At 45.9% G+C, this 25,664-nt stretch overlaps 2 protein-coding genes across 3 annotated transcripts in view; one reads left to right on the plus strand and one right to left on the minus strand.

Moving 5' to 3' along the window:
* Positions 1 to 322: 322 nt before the first annotated feature.
* CETN2 (centrin 2) lies at positions 323 to 8,860 on the minus strand. Of its 2 annotated transcripts, XM_074964272.1 has the most exons (6): positions 8,705 to 8,860; positions 7,098 to 7,256; positions 5,305 to 5,433; positions 4,409 to 4,546; positions 2,060 to 2,195; positions 342 to 480 (listed from the first exon to the last, which is right to left on the minus strand). In XM_074964272.1, the coding sequence occupies exons 1-5, from the start codon at positions 8,705 to 8,707 to the stop codon at positions 2,106 to 2,108; spliced, it is 519 nt and encodes a 172-aa protein (XP_074820373.1). In that variant the 5' UTR covers positions 8,708 to 8,860; the 3' UTR covers positions 342 to 480; positions 2,060 to 2,105. The 2 variants fall into 2 exon arrangements, with proteins under 2 accessions (XP_074820371.1, XP_074820373.1); XM_074964270.1 differs by having other exon boundaries at positions 323 to 2,195.
* Positions 8,861 to 9,046: 186 nt separating this feature from the next.
* The window catches only part of NSDHL (NAD(P) dependent 3-beta-hydroxysteroid dehydrogenase NSDHL), a 33,660-nt gene continuing 17,042 nt past the window's right edge, over positions 9,047 to 25,664 (plus strand). The window contains exons 1-5 of the mRNA XM_074964273.1: positions 9,047 to 9,148; positions 10,927 to 10,977; positions 15,069 to 15,230; positions 16,094 to 16,240; positions 18,934 to 19,062. Coding sequence (XP_074820374.1) covers positions 10,957 to 10,977; positions 15,069 to 15,230; positions 16,094 to 16,240; positions 18,934 to 19,062 — 459 coding nt within the window. The 5' untranslated portion in view covers positions 9,047 to 9,148; positions 10,927 to 10,956. The remainder of the gene's footprint in view (positions 9,149 to 10,926; positions 10,978 to 15,068; positions 15,231 to 16,093; positions 16,241 to 18,933; positions 19,063 to 25,664) is intronic.

Consider the following 25,664-nt stretch of genomic DNA (forward strand, 5'->3'; position numbering starts at 1 on the left):
GGTACCATTATGATTACACATTGTAACACCACACCCCAACAGTGGAACCCCATAACCCAAACACCCCAGGAGGCCAGAGAATTATATTTTTGGGCCCTTTGTGATAAACCACCTGTCTAGATTACTGTTTCCTACTGTCATTTATTATGACATATTCTAAAGAATACCATGCAATATTTCCAGATACATTTAGTATTCTTCACTGGGTTAGGATTCCCCCCTCCAATTCGTACACCACATACCGACATTGCTCAATTCCCATGGTGGGGGGGGGGGCTAGTAGTACAGTTTTTTACGGGGAAATCCTTAGAGTCCCCATCTGCCTCATTACCACCACTTGGGGGTGTAACAGTTCACGTGTTTCCTTCCTTTGCCACTTCACATCGCTGGATTTGGGTAGGGTTTACAATAGCAAGAATAGCAGAAATGATTGTTTTATTCCAAGTCAGGGTGGTTTTTGTTTTTCCTTTGTGGGTCCACCTGTAAGATGCATGCAACAGAATTGATTTATTCCTATTTTTAACCCCCACTCTGTGCAGTCTCAACTCCATATAGTCCTTGAGAGGGTGACAGCCCTTCTCAAGGGTTGCACTCGCTCTCTGCGGTTAGGCCCTTTGGCCCTGCTGCCTCCTGGGACCACATCTCTGAGCCTTCAGCATGCCTTTCTCTCTCTCTCTCTCTCTGAGCCCCCCCTCAGGGAGTCCACTCATTCTGGACCCCCAGGGCCTCCACACCCAGAGGGAATAATGCAACCCCAATCTCTAGACTGCAGTGACTCTCAGCCAGGGTCAAACAGAAGGGTTTATTGTACATCTGAACACAACCCTCGGTCCTCAAAAGTCTTAGCACCATCCATCTGGGTCTATCCCGCATCCAGATGCCTCAGGCTGCTCTTTATCCCCACTCCAGAAGCGATCTCCTTCCAGTTGACCACCCTATATCACCTTCCAGAAAGCCCCTCCTCCATTGTTTGTCTTTATTCCTGGGCAAACAGATCACCTTTGTTACCAATGGCCAGAACTAGCTGGCTCCCAGGATGGGGTGGGCCTCTGGGTCACTGGTTGCTAAGTTCCACAGTATCCAGGTCATTTTGTGGGGTCCAGGCTACTAGGCGAGGTCATGCCTGGTCCTCTGCAACAACAAACACCCTCTCCCACCACCTCGTAAAACATGCAGCACATACAGTATTCATGCAAAACACAAAGAAAATCCCCCACTTCGTCACACCTAAAATTGATCATTTAAATATTAAGAGTCTAATAAGAGAATTTGGCACATTTGCTTTAGGTTGTTTGCAAATTCAAGAAGGCAGCTGTGTCCATTTATATTCATGTTATTGTATGTTAATTTCTACAACCATGATGGCTAAAAAAAACCAGTATTTCATTTCAAATAAAATTGTACAATTAGGAACCACTGAATGTTCCCCACAACACACAGTTTTTTAACAGTTGTAACTTCTCTTCTTCTCCCTCACCCACTATTAAGGACAGATTGCACAAAGAAGAACTTCTCTGATAGATAGCAGTACATTAAGCTGTAACAATCTGCTCATTTACATGTTTTTAACAGTATAATAAAAGAAGGAAAGGGTTTGTTCTTTGCATAAAACACAAGCTTGGTGTTCTTTGGACAGAGTTAAAAAAAAACCAAAACACTGCTCCCTGACACTCTGTCAAATGCAGCATTTAATATCACTGTGCCCAAACCAAAACTCTGGATTCAAATGCACCATGAACTGTGAGGCAGTTTGTATCAAAAATCTCTGGCTTCAAGTCCTCTCTTTTATTAACAATTCTGTAAGCATACACAATCTCTTTCCGGTGCTGTTTCAGTCGGATAAGGCTCTGCAAATATGAATTGTATATCTGAAACAAACTGGGTGTGAAAAATCTACAAGAATAAATGTGTGAAGATTTTTCTCAGTGAAAACAGTTTCAGCTTAGCAGTTGGAACATTTCACAAATGAAGTTTAAAGATCAGACACACAGAACACAATGACCCAACTTTTCTTTGTCCCTGAGAAATGACAGAGGCTGGAGAAAACTGATGCACCTACCAAATATATTTCCAACTGTATAAAAAGAAAATCCACAACAAACATATCAGTAAAGACTGGTCTTCTTCATGATCCTCAGGAATTCCTGCTCATTCACTTCCCCATCTCCATCTCGATCTGCTTCATCAATCATTTCCTGTATGATGTTAAGGATTCAGAGACCAAATTAGATGGGTCCATTAAGGTATATCAGGGAAGGGAGGGAAATGGAATGGAAAGGACACAGGATTTTATTACAGCACATTTCACATCCAATCTATTCAAAAGCAGTTGTTATGCTGCTATACACACTGTGTGGTACAGGAACTATCCTGGAAGAAAACAACAGATCCTACTGTATTGTATCTTTGTAACTCCAGAGTACTGCAATTTCACTGAAGTCATTGGAGTTACTCGGGATGTACAAAAGGATAACGATAGGGGGAGGGATACCTCAGCGGTTTGAGCATTGGCTTGCTAAACCCAGGTTGTGAGCTCAATCCTTGAGGGGTCATTTAGGGATCTGGGGCAAAAATTGGGGATTGGTCCTGCTTTTAGCAGGGGGTTGGACTAGATGACCTCCTGAGGTCCCTTCCAACCCTGATATTCTATGATTCTAAGTAGGATCCACCCGGCCATATATGCTCAACGCAGTCTTGGCCTTTAGAACCTATTTCAGACATGGATTGTCATAAACTCTTTAACTTTATTTTTTGTACTAGTGCATGTGGAAAGGACTTTGATTTAAGATGCTGAAGGATAGCACAACATTCACTTAAGTAACACATGACAGTGTCTGCACTGAGCAAGAATCCCCATTGTGGTGTGGATCTTTAACTTGCAATCTTTAGTCCCAGAGTACTGCCATTTGAGCCAGAATGACACCAGGAGACTACAGGAAACAGGAGGGAGTGGGAAAGAAAAGGGCAGTGGGAAATGGAGATAATTTAAGTAAAACTCAGCACTTTCTGTTGTTACAAATATAATTTACAAATTTACCTGCTTGCATCCAGGGCAAGAGTGGGTTTAAATAACCTTTCCATCCCACCCCTGATCCTGGTGCTTGTGGTGTGCCCCTTCCATGTAAGCCAGAGCAGCCACAGGATTGTGCTGGCTGAGAATAGCCCCCAAAGAGCCATAACACCAACCAGGGTTTGCAGGCACACAGCAACACTCTGGACACATTTCCTTGCCCTCCCATCTCCCTGCCTTGAAGACTGAGAGGGTTTTAACACAGATCCAGTTATTCCACCAAAGAATTTCCCCACACAAGGGAAATCCTCAAGTACTTGGTTAGGGCAGTCTTATGGACCTTTTGCACTACCACAGCAATGCAAAGGGGATATGTCAGGGACTGGGGATCTGGTCTATGGAGTGTGAAAGAACAAAAGATCTCTTGGGTCACCAATGTTGTTAGATGTTCGGCTGTGTGTATGTGTTTTTCTTGTGTGCTGTCCCAGCTTTGCGCAGACCTTGGGCAAACCGCCCAATGACCACAAGATCGGTTTAGGAACGAAGACACACAGCTAGGGTTATTGTAGATGAAGCACGGTAATAGCACCTGGCAGACTCTATGAGGATACTAAAACATGTATGCCCAGGACAATGGATGCAGCTTAGTTAGTGGCAGGACTTTTCACTGCCCCCTAGGCTGGCCAAAGACACTTCCTCGGAGACTTTATTTTATACATTAGTATAAACAAGTTACGTACTGCCCCTCTGACATGGTTAGTTAACACCCTCTGACGTAGCTGGTTACCACCCACCACCTTATACATTTTTATTCATTACACTGTTATTCTGACCTTATTTTTAGGAGGGGTCTATGTGTCCCTGTTATCTTTGGGGAATATTTATATACCATCCTTAATACTGAAATGCTCTGATACCACTCTTCTAAAACAAGTTTGCGTAAGTACTTCTTTGCCTAGCACTTCTTACAAGTGTGTGTTTTTTTGCAATATTAGCCCTGTTCTTGCCAAATTCTGTAAATTTGCAAGCAGGCAAAGTCTAACGTTTGCTCACAGCCTAACTTTGCTTCAGCAAAGCTTGCCCACTACTTTAGCTCAGGCCTCATACCAGCCCTCTAATACAAGGGCTTATATTTTAGACTCTTTGTACTGCAGTGTACACCCATCTCTTTAAAAAGAGCATATTCAAGGCCCCATGTACTGTGTGGCAAACTAAACCAGAACTCTGTTGCAAAACTTCTGGATTCTGTGGCACTCTAGTGTAGCAGACTGGTAATTCCGCAGCAGTTTCACCTAAGTTAAAAAATGAATGTTAATGAATTAAATCTGAAATGAAATAATACAATCAGTGACTACTATGTATACAACATACGTAGGCAAAATCATACAAGGCACAAACCTGTAGCTCCTCATCTGTGAGATTTTCCCCAAGTTCCTTGGCCACACGTTTAAGGTTTTTGAAAGAGATTTTTCCAGTTTCATCATCATCAAACAGTTTGAAGGCTTTTAGAATCTCCTCTTTGGAATCTTTTTCAGCCTTAAAGAAGTAAGCAACATACCAGTTCATAGCCAAAAACTTTGTTAACTTGTAGTTAAGTCTAAGAGTACATATCAGTAACTTAAGTGTAAAAATTGTAGTTATCAAAAGAAATATTAGAAACACAGGAAACTAAGCTAAGATTCAATATAAAAGAAACCCAATTATTAGAAATTATGCAAATAGTGAGTGAAAGCACTCAGCGAGCCTTAATTTTGCCAATGTAACGATGTTCTCTGAATGTCACTTTTATGTTCCTTTCATGTCTAGGACCAGATCTTTGCATGATTAAAGTTTTGCAGCATCAACACTGTCAAATATGTTATTTTGTTATCAGTGAGTTTTTCTAAGAATTTTTAGGTACAGTACACAGATCATGGCGGTAGATATCTTAAATTTGGAAAAACACTGTACTGGCATAGTGACTATCACTGTCATCCTCACAACTTACCAAAACTTAATACAGCTTCTCTTCTTGGTGGCCAATGTTGTTTTTCCTCTTTGGTGTGGTTTTGATTATATTAATTTCTCTCCACTCCCTTCTTTGTAAGCAATCTTATCCAGGAGAAAGGTCTTAAAGACACCACCAACTATGATGGGATGGTTCCTGTTTGCAACCATAAATTTTGCACATGTGGTTGCTAAGATTAGGTAGGGAAGTTTTGAGTCCTTTCAACTCCCACTGAAATCAACAGGAATTGAAAGGCATTCAGCAACTTGCAAAATTGGTTTCATTGTGACTGTCCCAACTTACATACCATCTTCTGAGTCATCACCACCAGAAAGTCATGGAAGCTGATCTTTCCTATTCCTTCCTTATCAATGTCTGATATCATTTTCTTGATCTCTTCTTTTTTGGGTTCAAACCCTAGTGCTCTCATGGCCACCTGCAAACAATGAAAAGAGATTAGCTCCTCAGTGAGCAATGGAAATACAAGTATGGAAGAAAAAAAGTTAAACTATGCCATGCTGTGGTTAAATTAGGTATTTTTTTCTCAAGGCAAACAGCAAGGTCAAAGAGCAGGTGATGGAAAAATGGTCTACTAATAACATTTAGCAACCTGGAGACAGCTGAATGTCTTAACAGCAACCCTTGTATAAGGCTTGTATAAGGAGCTCTCTACACATACTCTGGAGAATAATGCACCCAGCCTTCTCTAGTCAGTACTAGCAAGTAAGTGGAGTCAGTAAATGGGGAAATTAATGCAAGAGAGAAGTTCTTGATGCTCTGCAGACCCTCTTTCCCCTATAAGAAAAAAGCCCAACAGATGTAAGACTCATCATCCATGCTGCCTGAGAAATTGTACCCTCTGGTCCTGAGGTTTTTAACCTTATTCATCTGATCTTTCGCATTCCAAGTCATTTTCTGTGGTCTGGGTTTTCCCTCTTTCTGGCTTACGACTCAGACACCCACTCAGAGGGTAAGTGTTCTGGTTAGGTGAAAGGTTTGGGAAAACAAATAGAACAGATCTAAAAGACCACCTTTTCTCTACAGAAAATCAAGGTACAGGAAAATGCAGAAAACGCTTGTATTCTACAGGTCAAAGGGTCACTACATTACTATTTGGACACTACATTCAGGATGAGGAAGCTCAGATATACTAGATATACAGAGTTCCTGGAGCCACTAGGGAGGTAACTGGAGGGCAAAGAAAGGTCACAGTCTTCAAGGAACGTGACCCCATGGGAGAAGATCCCATCATGCCTAGTACTGTACTGAACTCCAATCTACTGTGCTCAACTCAACCAGCACTTAAGCCCAGAGGGAGTTAGGGTCTATACCTTGACATAAACCTTCAGAAGAAGGTCTAAAACAGCTGGGATTCTGGTTCCTCTATAAATCTTCTTTAAAAAAGCTAAACAGTTGGTTTTGTCTATCATGTATATAGAAGTTACTTCAGCCCCTGCCACATTCCACTGACATAATGGAAATTTCTCTCTAAGGAGTGTAGAAAAAACACTTAGAATCCTCTCAGGAAAGAGTTTCCCCATCCCTCCACACTCTGCTTTTCCATTCCCTGGTGAAGAGACAAATGGCAGACTTGAAGGTTGCCTTTCTGCATGGTCCTCTGAGCGAGGCAGGATTTAAACTGGAGAAGCAGAAGAGGGAGCTGTAGAAAGCAGGAAAATCCTAGATGGGGTTAATCATCATCCTCCCTAACAGAATGAGTGAAGTGGAGGCACCAAATATCTGCTCTGTCACAAACAGTGACACAGAAATTAATGACACTGGCATGTCCTTTAACTATGGCTTTCGGAATGGTATGATCCTAAGATGGCTTTCATAATGACCAAAAACCTTGGACCTTCTACCAACACCTACAAAGCTCATGACATCCTGGAACTACATTTCAGAGTGTGATTTTGTCAATCCAGCTCCAAAGAGCCCCATGGGAGAAGGGGACAGCACAAAGAGCGACAGATAGCAACAGATTGTGTGGGGATACAGTGACTTTATGTTGTAAAGGGATCAACCCTGCTCTGCCCCAGCTTAGTTTAAGTCTCTATACATCTAGTTCCTGTTTTTCTTTAACATCGAGTTTAATCTTGCCTTTAGCTCCTTAACATCTATGTTCCCAGTGCCATCGGTATCAAACAGATCAAAAGCCTCTCGGATCTCCTGCTTCTGGTCTTCAGTTAGTTCAAGTTTAGGACCGGTCTTCTTCTTCTGGGCTACCGCCCCTAATGTAGATTTCTTGAAGCTGGAAGCCTTGAAATATTAATAGAAGATCAGAGACTAGAATTAGATTCCCAAAGCAGGCAGACAAGACTCTCAGCATCAGGGGAGAACAATCCAGAATGAAACCAGAAAATTCCGTTCTCAGCAACCCTTGTGATTTCCAGTGAAGCCAGAAAACAATAGATAATGTGGCCACACAAAAATCTAACAAGCTGCCCTTTTAAAGGACAGAGATATGGCTTGTGAAGACAGAAGGTTCCAGCCTGAAGGTGTAACTTGCAGGGGTGATAGGTCCCTACATATTATGCTCCATCTATATTTGTATATAAGTGCAATGAAACTGAGACAGTGAGACTGAGGCTGGTAATTTTTGCAGGCTACATGCAGAGCTGTGCCTAGGGTATGGTGAATTGGGGCAGCTGCCCCAGGCCCCACGCTTTGGGGGGCCCCCATGGTGGCCGCCCTGAATCGCCTTACCCTAGGGACAGCTCTGTGAGCGTGTCGTGTGGGGGGCGCGAGGCCAGCCCAGAGGGGGAGTGGGGGGCCAGGCTGGCCCGGGGCGTTAGCGGGGGGCCTGGCTCCAGCAGCAGAGGTCAGTCCTGCACACACCATCGGGAAGTGGCAGCAGTGACCCCAGCCCTCCCTGCCAGCTCCCAGTGTCACTCGGGGGGAGGGGGCGGAAGCCAGAAAGAGGCGGAGCAGGGGAAGGAAGAGGTGGGGGGGGGCTTAAGGGAAAGTTTGGAGTGGGGGCAGGGGTGGTCCCAGGCTGCACACTCACCTAGGGACAGCCCTGGCTACATGGTTGGGATCAAGATGATACAGTGCACACCAGAATATCTTTGCAAGCCACACAGCCGGGACCAGCACCATGTAGCACACACTAGGGACTGTTGCCTATGTAGGCCATGCCACCTACATCAACTGGAGCAACTCATTGTGGCAGTATAGCCTAATGGATTAGCACTGACCTGGTCTCAGAAGACCTGGTTCTAATCCCAGCACTATTATTAGCCTGCAGGGTGACCATCAATAAGTAATGTCCCTGCTCTGTGCCTCAGTTTCCCCCATCTATAAAATGGGGATAATGCTACTGCCCTCCTTTGTAAAGTACTTTGAGATTGACTGATGACAAGTGCTCTAAAAGGGCTGGGTGGTGTTATTACGGCGGGGTGGGAGGAGGACCAGCACATGTGGGGGTCTGCACCCCCTTGGAAGCCCCCCTGCAGCACGAGCAAGGATGCAGCTAGGAACTCTGTACCTGCCACGCCAGCACGGACCCAGCCCTCTGGACCTCAGGGCCCACTCCCGCAGCCGCTGTGTGGGGGCGGGGCTGCTAACTCCCTGTGACAGGCTTCGGGGCCTACTGCTTCAGCACCCCACTGCGGTCACTCCATCAAGTGGCCGGCCTAGCCCGCGCCCCTCCGTGTTGTGTCCCCCCGCCCCGTCCTCCAGACCGGACAGCTCTCGGACCCACTCACCATCCCTCAGGCCGATGCTGCAGGAACAGCGCCTCCGGTCCGGACAGAAAAAAGGGGCGGGCACAGTATCAACGGCAGCCTTCCCCATAGGCCAATAGTTCTACCTTGATGCCATAGCAACCATGTTTCCCATTATGCTTAGTGGGCGGATCCGGAAGAAGAGAGGAGTCTATTCCGCCTTCCACCAAGACGAGTGGCTGAAGAGGAGTATCCAGGAAACCAATCAGTGAGCGTGTTGGGGCTCGGCTGATTCTCGGCCTAGGGGCGGGGCGGGGCTGCGAGAAGAGGGGGAGGGCGGAGCTAACAGGAAATGCTGTCGCCGCTTGGAGCGGCTGAGGGGTGCGCGCGTGTTCCTGGGCGAGGGGAAACTGGGTCTGGGGTGGGGCCGGTGAAAGCAGTGGCGGTGTCGGGATCCTGCCTGCTTCTTCTCGGGGCTGGTGCCAGGTAGGGCTGGGGAAGGGCTGTGGCAGGAGGTTGGGGGCACGGGGGAGCTGGGAGGGGGCCGGGCTGGCGGGAGGGTGTCTGGATGCTCAGGGCCGTACGGGCCTCTGGGTGGGGAGCCCTGAAGCCTGGGGGCTGGGGGGACAGTGGGAGTCCCAGTATGGGTGTTGGGAGGGGTGATATCCCCCTAGGCTTCGGCCCAGGGTAGGGACACACCTCAAGGCTCTCTCCCATGTTGCCTTTGTGTGGCCAATTCTAGTGCTTTTATTAAAGCTCCAGCTGCTGGAACTGCTATACTGCATGAGAATCTGGGTTTTCATTTTTTTAAAGAAAGTGTCTATCTCTCCGTGGTGAGGAAGCAAGTGCAATGTGAAGGAACAGAAGTATTTTATTATGTAAAATAAGTAATGGATTTTAAGACAATCTAATTATTTTTCAGGGCCAGACTCTGATTTTTGAAGACTGTGGACTGACAATACTACTCTTCCCTGCCAAAATCCCCCTGATAAAATCCTAACAGCCACTAACTTAACCTCAAATTTTTCCATAAGAGTCAACTTTGCTGTTATACTTACAAACCCCAGCCTGGTAATCATAGCTGGGATAGGGACAAGCTGTGATTCTTCCTCCCCAGTTTGAAAACAATCAGGGTACATCCTATGTAACTAACTAAGTAGGGCCAATTCCTCACTAGATTCATTTGCTTATGTTACAGTCTCATTCTTTTTGTCTTTAAATTGTAAGCAATTCAGGGTAGGGATTGTCTCTTTTCTCTGCACAGAGCACAGTGGGGCTCTAGTTCCAATTTGGGAGTTTGCCTTACCATCATTATTAGAAAATATTTTTGTATTATAGTGGTTCAATCCTGTCCTGGCTAAGGATAAACCATGTGGCCACTGGTTCCTCTGTCTCTGGATGTTGTGCAGATGAGCCTCAACAGATCTGCAGTAGATATTGATTGGCCCAGTGTGGCTTCCAGAGTGGTAGAACTGGTGGGGAGTTCTAGCCCCCAGCCCTGAAATGGTTATACAATAAACTCATACTTGGGAGGGGAGGCAAGATTGGGAACCAAAGAGGCTGGAGTGGCTACCATGGGTTGGGGGTCAGGCCAGAGAGAGGGACCTGCAGGGGCTGGAGTAGGCAGGGACTACTGGGAGCCTCCTTCCCAGCCTAGAAACTCGCTCCATTTCCTGGCTGAGTCTCAGTACCACCTCTCAATCTCCCACATTTTCAGGGAGCTTCTGCCCCACTCCCAGGCTGCTCTCTGGGAATTATATTGCACAGTCTGCTGATGTGTTTGCATTATAGTGTTCAATTCAGAGATGACACGGCAGTTTAAACTGGCTAAAATGAGAAGGATTTGCTGATTAAGAGGCACTTTCCCACAAATACACAATTATCTGAGCTACATAACCTGTTTGGAGTTCTGTCATTGGTGGAGAATCTTTATACCAAATTGAATTTCAATAATTTATGTATTTTCTGGAACTTAAAATAATAAGAGTTCAACTATGTTGGTGAGAAGTTTTATAAAAAATAGCCATTTTGTTTGTGTGGGACCTACACAAAAACGGTGTGTTCTCCCTATGAGGATGATGCCAGCGAGTAAAGTGTACAAGATTGATCCAAGTTACTCATCTGTTGTGGTAATGTTATATGGGAAAAATCTGTTTTTGCCAGTTTAAATGGCAGGTGTTTAAGTTCTTTGCACCACTCATTAATTGGTTAATTAAATGTGATATGTTAAAGTATTAACATCATTATTTATTTATTTATTTTAGGAATTAGATTTACAGTGAATCCTCCAAGAAATGGCTACACAACTCAGACTAGTAAGTTTAAAGGAAATATTTTTTCTAAGTCTGTTTTCTAAGTATCACTTATTTTTGTTGGAAGTTTATCCAGAAGAGGAAGAAAAATTGGTTATCTACCCTGTGATAAACACACAGCTAAGGGTAGCATAAAATCCCTCCTTTACCTGTAAAGGGTTAAGAAACTCAGGTAATCTGGTTGGCACCTGACCAAAGGGACCAATGAGGGGAGAAGATACTTTCAAAATCTGTGGGGGCAGGAGTTTGCTTTTGGTCTCTTTGTTGTTTGCTCGGGGGTCAGCAAGGAACCAGGACAGGGAAAATACATCTCCCTAAGCCATATCTGAACTAAGTATCTAATCTTACAGAAATAGTAAGTAATCGCAAGGAAATGCATTAGATTATCTTTTGTTTCAGCTTGTGAATTTTCCCTGTGCTAAGAGGAAGGTTTATCCCTGTTTTTGTAATCTTAAAGTTTTGCTTAAAGGGGAAACCCTCTGTGTTTTGAATCTGATTGCCCTGTGAGATTATTTTCCATCCTAATTTTTACAGAGGTGTTTCTTTTACTTTTCTTTTTAATAAAGTTCTGTTTTCTTTAAGAATCTGATTGGGGTTTTTAGTTTCCCTAAAACCCCAAGGTTGGTCTGTGCTCATCTTGTTTATTCTCAAGCCTCCCCAGGAAAGGGGGTGTGGGGCTTGGGGAGGATATTAGGGGGGAGATAGGGTTCCAAGTGGCCCTCCCTAAATGTTTATTTGAATCACTTGGTGGTGGCAGCTGAATCCAAAGTACAAGGGAGAATTTGTGCCTTGGGGAGTTTTTACCCTAAGCTGGTAAAAATAATCTTAGGGGGTCTTTCATGCGGGTCCCCACATCTGTACCCTAATGTTAGGATATAGATATTCAGGCCTGTCTGTAAAGGCCTATACTCTAAGAATTTAGATGTATTCTTATCACTTGGCTAGATAGAGGTATAAAAGAAAGAATCAAAATCACTGTCTGCCAGTGTCCTTCTCTTACTGTGACAGTCTGAGGCCCTGTTCTTAGGCTAAGGCCTTAGGCTAAGCAACAGAGGCAGCCATAAGGTGGGCAGCGAATGGTCACATCCTCACATTCCAACCTAGTCACATTGAAATAGGGTGCTATTGGGCTGTTAGGAATACAATCCTGTCCTGATAATGCCTATCGCCGCCAGAGAAAGGGAAGTGCCTAGAAGATGTAAAAGGAAACTTAGTTTGATAGCATCCTGTCTGGCAAGAACTCACTTATCAATAGCTGGGATGTGAAATCCTCACTTCTGTATTGTTTTGTCATTATAGTTCCCACTTTGCTATTGTTTGTCTGTATAATCTCTGTCTGGTTCTGTGATTGTTCCTGTCTGCTGTATAATTAATTTTTGCTGGGTGTAAACTAATTAAGGTGGTGGGATATAATTGGTTACAATATGTTAGGATTGGTTAGTTAAATTTCAGTAAAATGATTGGCTAAGGTATAGCTAAGCAGAACTCAAGTTTTACTATATAGTCTGCAGTCTATCAGGAAGTGGGTGAGTGGGGGAAATGGGAACAGGGAATGGGGGTGGGGAAATTGGAATTATGTTTGGCTAAGGGCAGGAATGGGAACAGGGACACAAGTAAGCCTCTGTGGTGTCAGAGCTGGGAAGGGGGAAACTAAGGAAGAAAACTGGAATCATGCTTGCTGGAAGTTCACCCCAATAAACATCGAATTGTTTGCACCTTTGGACTTCGGGTATTGTTGCTCTCTGTTCAAGTGAGAAGGACCAGGGAAGTAAGTGGGTGAAGGAATAAGCCCCCTAACACCTAAAGTTCAGAGTGGGGAGGAAACCCTGACATACCCAGTGAAGTCAGGGACTGTCAGCCAGGCCACTGGAATACTCACTCCTGGTATTACTAGTGGGAACAGAACCTGGAGTTGTCGGGATCTATTTGTAACATGATTGCTACTGATGCAGTTTTAAAAAGATTCAGGGATGTGTCTAACACACATTTAGGCTTCATCTACACTACAAAATCCACAGGTCTGGAGATTCAATTACAATAGGGCTGTACCTTGATACCGTGCAGATGGGTAGTCTGACTATTTTTGTTGTTTTTTTATTTTAAACCATGTCCCCAGAACTTGCTAGAGCCATTGTTATCCTGTCATTCTGATGTTTAGAGTGCGTGCAGGGAGTTAGAAAGGGGAAAGAATAAAATCTAATTTAGTTCATGTAACTTTTTGGGCGTAGGTAAATTGTACTCATCAAGTGTGAGCTCTGTTGTTGCACAACAACTGTTTATTGTTTTCAGAGGAAATTCTGGCACGTTTATCCTCCTGATTCTTTTTATATCATTACTTTTTTAAGCTTTCTTGTAATAAGGACAAGTGAAACTGAGAGATAAGAAAATAAGCGTGAATGAAATAAAATGTTGAGCATGCTTCACAGTGGCAGTTGTAATGCTGCTTTTTACTGGGGTATGGGTAAGATTAGCACACACGCAAGTTGGGACTTTCTAATCTATGCTATGGCATCAGATGGCTCCCTCACTCCTCATAATTATGACATCTCTGCTTGCTGCAGTGCTTTACACAACCAGCTCAGAGACCCTTCAGAATAAGCACTGAACTTTGATATAACTGAACAAGTCCAGTAGACTTTTCTCATCTCCGTTCTGGAAAACTGGTACTCTGCAATGGGATCCGTCGAAAGACACAGCACTTAGAACCCATTGAAGAGTCACTTGCCTTGAGCAGTTTCAGTGGGATAATTTTCCCCTTGAACTCTGTAGAAGATTTGCTGAGGTGAGTTTTTGTGTAGTAACAATAGGAGCAAATCTATTTGCAACGAGGACAGAGGGTTCGCTGTACAAAGCTCTTCTACAAAACCTCAGTTGCTCGCTCCTGTGCTGGTGTTGAGCCCATAGGTCACTGGTCTTATTTCAGGCAGGTGAGTACCCAGACCAGAGTGCCTGATACTGACTCTGACCAATGTCTCCATAGAAGAAAGGCTAAGGATTAATTAAAAGGATAAGCTGTATCTGCTTGGCTGCCTTCCTGGTTTTGGAGCCATTAGTCCTGCTCCAAGCTTTGTGAGAGAGCTAGTTTCACCTGCTCCTCTCCATTACTGAGGATGAAACTCTATTGGAATAAACTGTAGCAAGCTAAGTTTGTAGGAGGGTTAGAGCTATATATGAAGGAAACCGCTGGAGACTAGGAGCTACTGACAGCCAGAGTGGCCTTTGTTCTCATTGATTTTAAGAGACACTTGGGGCAAATAGATCTACAACTGCACCTATCATCCATGCTTTGGTTTGTAGAGACATACATGTATTTCATACTGTGCAGGCAGTGTATAGAAGTAGACAAGAATTTTGCAATCTGAGTGCTCTAGAGATTGAGATTTTGTACATGAGTGAGCAAGTGGAATATATAAAGAGTGGGGCTCATTGGCAGAATGGATGAGGGGGTAGACAGCTGGCATGTTGCAAAGCCCAAGAATCCCAGCTCCAGTTTACAGGAAGCTGAACGGACTTTTCTAATATTGGGAAACTAATGTATTTGTTTTATATCTGAGCCAAATTAGTGGCATTACATGGGTTGTGATTCAGTACATAAAGTCAAATAGGATTGTGTAGAACTTAGTTCATCATATTTTTAGGGGTGGCTAAGCTCTTGTTTCCCGTGTCTGTCTCTTGAGCAGTTTCAGCCTGCTTGATACAAGAACTGGGAAATTAAACAAAATAAATGAGTCTAATGAATTTCTGCACTATAATCAACCTCCTAGGAAGGTAAATATAGTCAGGATAAACCTAATCAATGAGAGAGAATGAGACAGGATCTTCTTACAAAGGACATAAGCTGTGGATGTCTACTACACTCTATCCACTGAAGTGGATCTTGGTGAGTTGCTTAATACCTGGATTCAGATTCCTCTGATCAGCCTAATTACTGACTTGTCTAACTGCAGCAGTGGAAAATTTGAATTCTGGACTTCAGCCAAGTGAATGAGATCATCACTCCTATGATCCTGTAAAGTTCATGCCTGGGTATACTGAAAGACTTCACAAGTGTGTCTGCTTGTTATGATACTTCTCTCCCCTTCTTGCCTCTGCAGGCCAGTAAGAAGTGCACCGTGATAGGTGGCTCAGGATTCTTAGGCCAACACATGGTGGAGAGGCTGCTGGAGAAAGGCTATACAGTCAATGTGTTTGATATTCAAAAGGGGTTTGAGAATGATAAGGTGCAGTTTTTCCTGGGAGATCTCTGCAGTAAAGAGGTATAGTATGAACAGAGCTGACAAATATAACACTGTGTTACGTAACAAAAGTGAAATATATAGACTGAGCTTAGGATCTTGCAGAGGTACGTTCCCCAAGGTAATTGACTCAATTTTTGTGTGAGACATGTAATGTGTTCCTTGAAAGGTGGGAAGGTCAACACTACAGCAGTATTTCCTGGAATGGTTGCAGTAAGACCTTGTGAAAGGGTGGTCAACTATATCCCCTCTCTGCTAGTGCTGTCCTTCACTTCTTTCACCAGTGGCTCAAAATGATCCCTAGAGGAACACTCTTCTTGAACTCTTTGGAACAGTCCTTGGGTGTTTTAGCTTGTATCTGTACAAGGACAGGGCTTATACCTGCCTTCCAATGTGGAGACATGCATCACAATGTGTCTTGGAAATAACTTGCTGCATGTGTCTTTGAGAGGACTTCTCCACAGGCATGATGTACTCCTGAGGGATGCACCATAAAGCTGGGCAGTAATGTTGGGATATTGGGGTTAAATCCTTGGAAGGGGTTCTATGCTGAGTTTTTAACTCCTATCTGAGGCATCCTTGGCCTTCTGCCTGCACCTGACTAGCTGGGCGTGGCTAGTCTCCAAGCCTTGGGAAGCTTCTGGATTTTTTCCTGGGAGGTGAGGGGGAAGGGAAACAAATGGAGCTTCCTGTCTAGCAGAAAGAGGTCTGGAGATACAAGAGCTGGTCCTGTATCTCGACTCTTCAGCTTCATGAAGATGATGTGGCTGTTATGTTTCACAAGAAAAATGTGGGTATGGGTGTGTTCATATAACCTACACAGTTTTCAAATGGAAAGTACTCCTGGTGTTTTCACTGGTGCCTTGCCTCATCTGTCCCCCTAGGACCTGTTTCCAGCTCTACAAGGTGTGACAGTGGCTTTTCACTGTGCTTCACCAGCACCTTCCAGTGACAACAGGGATCTGTTTTACAAGGTGAATTTTATGGGGACCAAAACAGTCATTGAAGCCTGCAAAGAAGCTGGGGTTCAGGTAAGAATAGAACAGCATATGTGGGGGCGGGGGGAATGAGATGCTGAAATCCTGATATAAGGCTATAGAGCAATAGCAGCATTAAAGAAATGTGAACTTAATGACTCCAATAGTAACTGTAAGACAACTGCACCATTTTCCCCTTGGTCTTTCCAACATCACATGAGCTTTTTATTTCAATTTCTGCCTATTGAAATCCTCGAGCACTGGATGAATGAGAGACTTTATTTTTTGGTGGAGGGAAGGTTGCTTGTGAAATACACCCATTGTACAGTTTCTGGGCAGAAATACAGAATTACTAAAACAATACACAGAATTAAATGATGCATGTCAAGTATGGATTCCTGCCCCACAATTGCTTTCTTTCTGTAATAGGCTGCTGGGAGGAAAATAGGCCATGCGTTGTTTACCTTCAGGCTTCAGATTGGGATTCGTCAGAACAAGGAGTACATCTGACTCTAGAACTTGTTAGGCAAAAAGTAATGTCTCTTTTAAATTGTAAAAAATTAAGTCACATTTCAGAGGGTAATTTGGTTGATGATATTTCTGATCATCTGTATATCTTTGACTTCCCATTTCAAATCTGCTGGGCTATATCATATTCTAACAAATGCAGCATAAAAATCTTTTTAGAGATACTTTAATGACTAGCAAATACCAATGTGTGCTTTTTAAGAGGTATTAAGAGTTGAAATGTGCCAGGAAAGCAGGCTAAGTGGGCATTCAAGTTCTCCTTGGAAACTATTTTTCTCTCTTGATTGACAGCACTGGAAATTTTCTGAAGTATCCGCTTCACCTGTTTCTGAAGCATTTTGTTACTTCAGTAGGATTATAAAATCCTTAGAGTAGGGTATATTATGAGAAGTTTATGTTGTCAGGCAGTCTGCAGTGGCTCACGACCATGAGTTTCTACCTCAGGGCAGACTGTCAGAACCAGGGGAGATATCGCAAACTGGTGGTCTATTCTATAATTAGATTTCACCAAGCCAGTAACAAATGTGAACTCCTGAATCACTGTAACAGTTTTAGCATAGAGTCAGGCAGTCCTCTTACTCTCCAGTCTATCTTGCCACCCAGACAAACTGGACTTAGTGATAAATGGTTATGTATACCAAAAATCATACCATATTCACATTGCTTCCAATCCCAAGAGACCACTTACTTACCCCAAATCAATTGGTACCCTAGATTTTACACCAAAGACAATGCTTGTAGCCAATCTTGTAATAAGCTATCTAAAGGTTTATTAACTAGGGGGGGAAAAGTTAGTTACAGCTTAAAGCAAGCAAATGTATACACACAAATGACGTACCATCTAAATTCTAAGAGCGACAGAGTTGTAGTGTCTTTCAGAGCAGACCAGGAGGCAGCCTCTGGGAATCTCTAGCTTCAGTTTGGTGGCTCTGGCTCTGGCCCTGTGAGAGTTCAAACTGCAAAAAGAGAAAATCTTCCTGTGACTTTGTTTTATTAGAATTTCCCAGGTGCAATAGGGCCATTAACCAGTCCGTTGTATTGCGATGTTCCTTGATGGCCCATCTGTTTTTGATAGTCCTTTTGGGATGACTGGGATGCCTGGGTTCACAAGTTCAGAGTAAATATTTTCAAAGTTATAAAACAAAACTTATGCATTTTCTTAGTATGGAATACCAACATTACAAGTGAGATTAATGCATGCAAAATTTTACAAGCATTTCTTAGTCTAAACATTAAATACATTCTTATAAGATAATACCTATTTTGAGCAAAACTAACATACAGGTGAACTGGTGTGGTCTCCAGCTATGAGTTTGTCAGTTCTTAGCTAATGCCTGCAGCATGGGCAAGAGCTGGCATCTGGTCTGCCAGCATCACATATGTATAATGAGAAGTTTATGTATATTTTGTTTGCTTTTTCTGTGTGTATTTAAAAATTAATAAACAGTTCATAGAAATAAATACATTCCTTGGAATAGGGACTTCCTCTCATTTTTACAGCAATGTGCTATCTAATAGAGCTCAATTAAGAAAATGGGGTTTTTATAACCTGTAATTTTCAGATCACTTTCAATTAAAGCATCTCTAAAAGAAACTGCTGCATTCTCTGTAGAACTAGCCAAGAAGAAGCTAATATTGTTCCTTCACATTGACTTTCCCTTCCATGCAGCCTTTGTAAACAATATATCTTTTGGCTCATCCTCTAATACAGTGGTTCCCAAACTTTAACAGCCCGCAAACCCCTTTCACTAAATTGTGAAATCTCATGAAGCCCCTCCTAAAAATGAATATTTCCAGGGATTTAAGTTTAAATTTCCTCCACACTCTGTGGGTCTCCTGCTGCTGGACCCTGTTGACCACCCTGGTCAACTGAGCTCAGGCTGCAGGTCCCGCTGACCTCTAGGGCTTGGGCTGCCAGCCCCAACTGCCCAGCCCCGCTCTCCCTGGGGCTCGGGCTGCCAGCCCCGTGTGGAGAGCTGGGTTTCAGGCTGCTGGCTCCCCCGCTCAGGGGGCAGGGCTCAGGCTGTCAGCCCCAACTGCCCTGTCCCACTCTCGGGCTGTCTGCCCTGCAACCAGGTCCCACCTGGTGCCTCCAATGCCTGGGGTCCTCTGGTTGCCATTAGGGAAATTTTTCTGGCGAACCTCCTGTAACGTTCTGCGAACCCCAGTTTGGGAACCACTGCTCTAATACATTACTTTTCTTCCATAACCATTGTCAGAAACTGGTGTTAACCAGCAGTGCCAGTGTAGTCTTTGAGGGCACAGACATCAAGAATGGAACAGAAGACCTCCCTTATGCAAAGAAGCCCATTGACTACTACACAGAGACCAAGATCCTACAGGAGAAGGTATACAGCACCATGCTGCTAATACTATCACTCTCTGGGCTTAAACCAGCATTTCTTCTTTGAGTGATGATCCCTATGTGGATTCCCTATGTGGGTGCTCATGCACACCATATGCTGGAGCCGAAACTGTTCATAATAGTGTCAGTTGACCCGCATGACCCATGCTGAGGCTTTAAGAGGTTGCATGGGTCGACGCCGCTTCAGTTCCCTCTTACCGCCGCATGGCCAGAGTTGGAATCTCTGTTCCTCGGTGCTCTTAGCTTAATAAGAGACAGCTTCTGTCCATTGTACATAGTTTTTTCTCCTTAGTTAGTTTTTCGTAGTGTACTTATTTGTTTATCATTAGTTAGTTAGCTCTTTCCCCTAGACGTCTCCCCTCTGGGGACTTTTTGCCTGGCAAGCTGGGTTCAAATACTGTGCTTCATGCCCGCAGTCCTTTTCTGTGAGTGACGAGCACCAACATTGCCTTGGCGAGGCTCATATTGCTGCCCACAGCTCTATTTGTCGATCATTTCTGTCACGCATCTGTAAGGCCAGAAAACGTCACCGCCACAAAAACCTCATGGAAGAGGCAATGCAACACAACCATGTGTGCTTCCGGGATCCACAGATCTGCTGGAACGGGGTTCAACACTGGCAGTGAACACCTCTCCAGAGCCATCCCGCCCAGCACCAGCTACATAAAAAGCACACTCATGGGCATAAAGGCAGCTCCCTGATGGCAACTGCCTCCAAGCACAGTGTTGTCTCCCTGAGCCGTGCCAGGTCGGGTGAGAAGTTGCTCGCCAACTCAGACACTCCTGTTCCAAAGAAGTCCCACTCTGAGCACGAGTCTAAGCCCTGCCGCCGGCCATGGTGTCTGGCCCACCACTGTCGCCTCAGGCTCTGTTCAGTCTGCTGGGTCTATCCAGATATACCTACCCAGTACCATGCATGCCAGGACACTTGTCTCCCCTTACCCCAAACTTATGCTGCTGTATGCGGTCTCCCTGCCCTGTCCCGGGACCTCTGTCACTATCTGCTTACCATCCCCCCTGGACGAGCTGCTCCTTCTCCAACCTTCTGTTCCGCTCTTCTACACTGGGCCCCTCTGCAGAGGAGCCTCTGTTGTTCTTGGTCTGTCCTCTCACACCAACAGTGCCAGCAGTTCTGATGGCTCTGCCCCCACCAGACCTGTCTTCCGAATCTAAGTGGTCTTCCAAACTGAACACTGCATTCTCACCTGCACGGTCCTACAGCCCGGACCTTTGGTGCCATCCATACCCTCCCACATACACCCCACCGGCCGATCCATAGTACCATTATGCCCGAGCACTACCGCCGCCTGGCGTCTCGTATGCTGGGCCATGTGAAAGCCCTACCGTGACTGTGGCATGCCACCTCACTTGTGACACTGTCCATCCCCAATGCACGTGGCCCCTTCCTCCATCTTTGAGGACCCACAGGCTGTCCCTGTTCCAGCGGCACTGGTGTTACTGACTGTGACCTCATCAACTGCAGTCCATATGGGCGCTTCCTAGTCTCCAGATGATGCCATCATCCCTCCTACACTCTCACCTCCTGCTGACCTAGTGCTGTACTGGGACTTATTTTGATGTCCAGGACCTGCAGGATCAATTCTTGGACATCCTATGATCTCCTGGACCCTTGCATATTTCCCTCCCAATTCACAACGCACTCTTACAACTGTTTAGCACATCCCGGCCTCCTGTGCCCCAACACCGAAGTGGGTGGAATGCTGCTATTGCATTCCCTCTAAGGGCATGGACTTTCCTTTCACCCACCCACTCCCTAACTCGCCAGTGGTCCAACCTGCGACGGAGCGTGCCCAGCATCAACACCTGCGGTCCACATCCCTGATTGGGCTGCCAAGAAGTTGTACCTCATGGGCTGCAAGGTCTACTCCTCTGCTGGCCTTCAATTCTGCATCATCAGCTACCAGGCCATCTTGGCCAAGTATGACTTCCTGTCACAGTCCACGCTTGCAGACTTCCAGGCCTTCCTTCCCCCAGAGAAGCAATAAGACTTCTGATGCCAACTGGATGAAGGCAAGTTGGTGGCCAAGGTTGCTGTCCAGGCTGTGGTTGATGCTGCCAATACTGCCACCAAAGCCACCGTCCTGCTTGCTAGCATCCAGGGTCATCCCTCCCTGGGATTCCTGGCTTCAATCCAGTGGCTTCCTGAAAGAGGTCCAAACCATCCTTGAGGACCTCCTCTTTGACAACCATAAGTTGTTCAGCTACAAAGTGGATGAGTCCCTACACTTCCTCAAGGACTCCTGTGCCACTCTCCAGTCCCTGGACCTTTATCCCCCCCACCGCTGCCCATTACCAACAACGTTCCTCCTTCCATCCCTGCCCTCAGACCACGTACCAGCCTTACCACCAGCCCTATTCTCAGCTCCCACAGGATTCTTCTCTGCGCCACCTGTGCACCCAGCGACCTTGCTAGCCTGCCACTGCTTCATCTGTCTCCAGCATTCCTCAAAGCAGCCTTTTTGACTCCTTCCCTGAGATCCATGAACCGTCCCACCACCTTCCTGCCACTCCAAAGGTGATTTTTGGGGGGGGTCAAGATTACCAGCGACTGCTGGGTGCTGGACATTGTTCATTGGGGGTACCTGATTGAGTTTCTCTCCTTCCTGCCCATCCCGGGAGCACCCTGCCACATTGTTGCACTCTCCCCTTCTCCAGAAGGAAGCATGTGCCCTCCTTCTCACCTCCTACAGAAGGAAGCATAAGCCCTCCAACTCAAGCACTGCCGGGGCTTCTATTCCCCTTATTCCTTCTTTTCGAAGAAGGGCGGTGACTTTGGTCCTATTTTGGACCTCAGCCTTCTGAACAGATTTATCTGCAACTTCCATTTCCTCCTCCTTCTTCCCCTCCACCCCCCCCCCCCCAGTGGAGCTTGGTTCACAGTATGAAGGCATCCTTTTATTTATATTTCCATATCGACGTCCACTCTGCTCATCGTAAGTTCCTCCGCTTCACAGTCAAACGTTCTCACGATCAGTTCCGGGCCCTACCGTTTGGGATTGCTAATGCCCCCCATGTCTTCACAAAGGTCTTTGCCCTCATGTCAGCTCATATTCACTGCCTGGGCCATTCTGTGTTCCCATGCCTAAACAATTGGCCCTTCATGGCATCTCACCACTATTCAAACCTTGCATGCCCTCCTTGGCGCTCTAGGAGTTTGCATCAATGAGGAAAAGTCTATCTTCACCCCTTCCTGTTCCCTCATCTTTATAGGTGCTCATCTGGACGCTGTTGCGGCCTGCACGTACCTTCCCTCAGAATGCTTCACCACTCTCACCACCCTCCTGCCGCTACCAGTGTACCCACATCTGTCTTGCCTCTCCCTTCTGGGTCATATGGCGGCCTGCACCTCCGTTACCCCATACACCAGTCTCCATTTGTGCTGCCTCCAACTGTGGCTCCAGTTCTTCTACAACCTGCACTCCGACCACGTCAACAAATGGGTCTTCATTCCCCCACCAGTTCTTGCCTCTCTCATCTGGTGGCTCAATCCAGCTACAGTTTTGGCTGGTGTTCCATTTGCACCTCCCACACCACACCTTACTCTCACGACAGATGCTTCGCTTGTCGGCTGGGGTGCTCATCTAGACGACCATGTGGCTCTGGGTCTCTGGTCACCCAGGGAAGCACGGATACATCTCAGCATCCTAGAGCTGCAAGCCGTTTGCCTTGCCTGCCGGCCTTCCTACCTCTCCTTTGATCCTGCTATGTACATCTGTTGTTTTGGACAACATGGCGACTGTTGTTTACATCAACAAGCAGGGTGGAGACCGATTTCCCCCTCTCTCTCTACCAAGGCCATCCTCCTGTAGAACTGGTGCCTCCAGCACGACATCGTGTTGCAGGCAGTACATCTTCCCGGCACCAGCAACTCCATGGTAGACATGCTCAGCTGCTCCTTCCGTGCCAATCACAACTGGGAACTTTACAACTCTGCTCTCTGGTCCCTTTTCTGCCTGTGGGGCATGCTGATTTGGGACCTTTTTTGCCATGCCAGAAAACCACAAACTTCCCCTCTTTTGCTCCAGAGGCGCTCTTGGCCCAGGCTCCTAGGGCAAGGCCCTCCTCGTTCCCTGGACCCACAACCTATGCTATGCGTTCCTGCCTATTTCCCTACTTCCCCAAGTCCTCCGCAAAGTACGGCGAAATTGTGCAACTCTTCTCCTCAGAGTTCCCTCCTCACCCCGCTGGTATTGGTACATGGCTCTCCTCCACCTATCTGTTCACCCTCAGATACGTTTTCCAGACATCCCGAATCTCCTCACACAACATGGCTGACTGTACCACCCCAACCTGGGTCCTTTCTACTTCACGGCCTGGTATTTGATGGAGCTTATGCGTAGACAACACATGTTCCTCTCCTGTTCGTGGCATCCTTTCCCAGAGTCGCCACCCGTCTACTAGGGCATGTTACCAAGCCAAAAGGTGCTGTTTTTTGTTGCCTGGGCACAGCACCGATGGCTCCCCTTGGACTATTTCTGTTCCTGCCATTCTGGACTATCTCCTCCACCTCCATCAGTCGGGCCTTGCCCACTCTTCTGTCTGTATCCACCTGGAGGTGCTCAGTGCTTCGATTTCTCCATCTTCACCCACCCGACTACCTCCTCCTCTCTTTTGGAGCTTTCTCAACTCCTTCCCCACCATATGAAAGCCTACTCCTACCTGGGACCTTAACCTCATCCTCTGGGCCCTCACCAAACCACCATTCGAGCCACTTGCAACGTGCTCCCTCGCCCACCTCTCCATGAAGGTGATCTTCTTAGTGGCCATCACCTCTCTAAGGCGAGTTAGTGAACCTAGCAGCCATGATGGCGGGACCCCCCTTTACTCTTTTGCCCAAGGATAAGGTCTCTCTTTTGTCTCCATCCCAAATTCCTCCCCAGAGTTGCTTCCCCATTTCACCTCAACCAGTCTGTGCACCTCCCCACCTTCTACCCTAAACTGCAGGCCTCTCCCCAGGAATGGGTTTTTCACACCCTGGATGTCTGCCACGAATTGGCTTTTACCTCCAGCATATCCAGTGTTTTTTTGGGCCTCCCCACTGGCTTTTTATCACTATTGTGGAATGTTGCTGCAGCCATGCCCTTTCGTTGCAATGCCTCTTAAAATGTATTTCTTGTTACTTCATGGACTGCTATACGCTCTCCCATATTTCTCTTCCCTCCCTCCCCCTGGGAGTCATGGCCCACTCCACACGGGCTCACGCTGTTACATCCACCTACCTGGTGGATGTCCCATGGCATGACATCTGTTGGGCTGCCACCTGGGCCTTGGTCTACACCTTTTCTGCTCATTATGCCATCGCCTCTGCCACGTCAACGGATGCTGCGGTGGGCCATGCTGTTCTTCATACTATCTCTTCTTGCAAGCCCTCGCAGCCACCTCCTACCTGTGCACTACTCACTACTCTCCCATGTTTGGAATCCATATAGGGGCCACCACTCGAGGAGGAGGTTACTTAGTGTAACTGAAGGTTCTTCAAGATGTGTGGTCCCTATCTGGATTCCAATCCTGCTGTCTTTCCCCTCTACTCTGGCATCTTTGTTGCCAGGTAAGAGGGAACTGGAGCGGTGTCGACCTGCACAGCTTCTTAAAGTGTCGGATGCAGTGGTCAACGGACACTGCTATGACCAGCTCCAGCTCCAGAATGTAGTATGCATGCACACCCACATTTAGAATCCAGATACAGACCGCACATTGTGAAGAACCTCCAATTACAGTAAGTAACCTCCTCTTCCCAAAGTGGGACATGCCTTGTGCAGTGGGTGCAGACAACTAGCCACAGGGTGGACAGACCTCTTAGTTTTTTAGAGTCTCAGCTTTCATTTAAAAAACAAGAGGTCTCTAGCTCTTATGGTTGCAAAGAAAACCTTCATAACATGACCCAAGTATAACTGATGCAGCAAAGTTTGCCCAAGTTCTCAGAGCCCGAAAGGATAGCTCTAAACTATAAAATGTGCCATTCATTTCACCAGAGTTGCTGTTCTTCTTTAGGTGCTTGCTCATGTTGATTCCTTTCTGTGTGTGTGCGCATGCATGCCCATGTGCACAGTTATCAGACACTTTTGCCTTAGTGGTATCCGGAGGGCTGGCTGTGGCGTCCCCTTGAGTACCGCGCTCATGCATCAGTATATCGGGCGCCGCTGGCCTTACCCACTCTGTTCCTTCATACCGACCATGGTGGTTAGTAGGAGCACCTCTTTCCCTTGCTTTGCAAGTGGTCAGCGTTTTTTTTTCCCCCCCTACTTGATCTTTAGTGAATCAAGCTCAGTTTGCTTGTTTTATTTGCTTAGTAAACTGCTTTGTTCTGGTTGCTGTCCCTTTAACCACTTAAAATCTGCCTTTTAGAGTTAATAAACTTGTTTTGTTTATTATTAAACCCAGTTTGTGCAATTTTTAACTAGGGGGGCAAGAAGGTGTGCATAACTCTCTTCACGTTGGGGAAGAGGGTGAATTTTTATGAGTTTGTGCTGTGCAGATCTTTCTATACAGTGCAAGACAGTATTATTTTGGGTTTATTCCCCAAAAGGGGTGTGCACATGACTTCAGAGCTGACTTCAGTCTGTA

Source organism: Natator depressus, chromosome 9 (genome assembly GCF_965152275.1).
Source record: "Natator depressus isolate rNatDep1 chromosome 9, rNatDep2.hap1, whole genome shotgun sequence".
NCBI lineage: Eukaryota > Metazoa > Chordata > Testudines > Cheloniidae > Natator > Natator depressus.

Bases quoted from the DNA above. Each gene is read 5' to 3' on its own strand.
- CETN2 (XM_074964270.1), bottom strand. The intron at 5,434-7,097 runs GCAAGATTAAAC...CATTGTTTGCAG, and splicing joins TAGATGTTAAGGAGCTAAAG to GTGGCCATGAGAGCACTAGG. The intron at 4,547-5,304 runs GTATGTAAGTTG...TACTTCTTTAAG, and splicing joins TGGTGATGACTCAGAAGATG to GCTGAAAAAGATTCCAAAGA.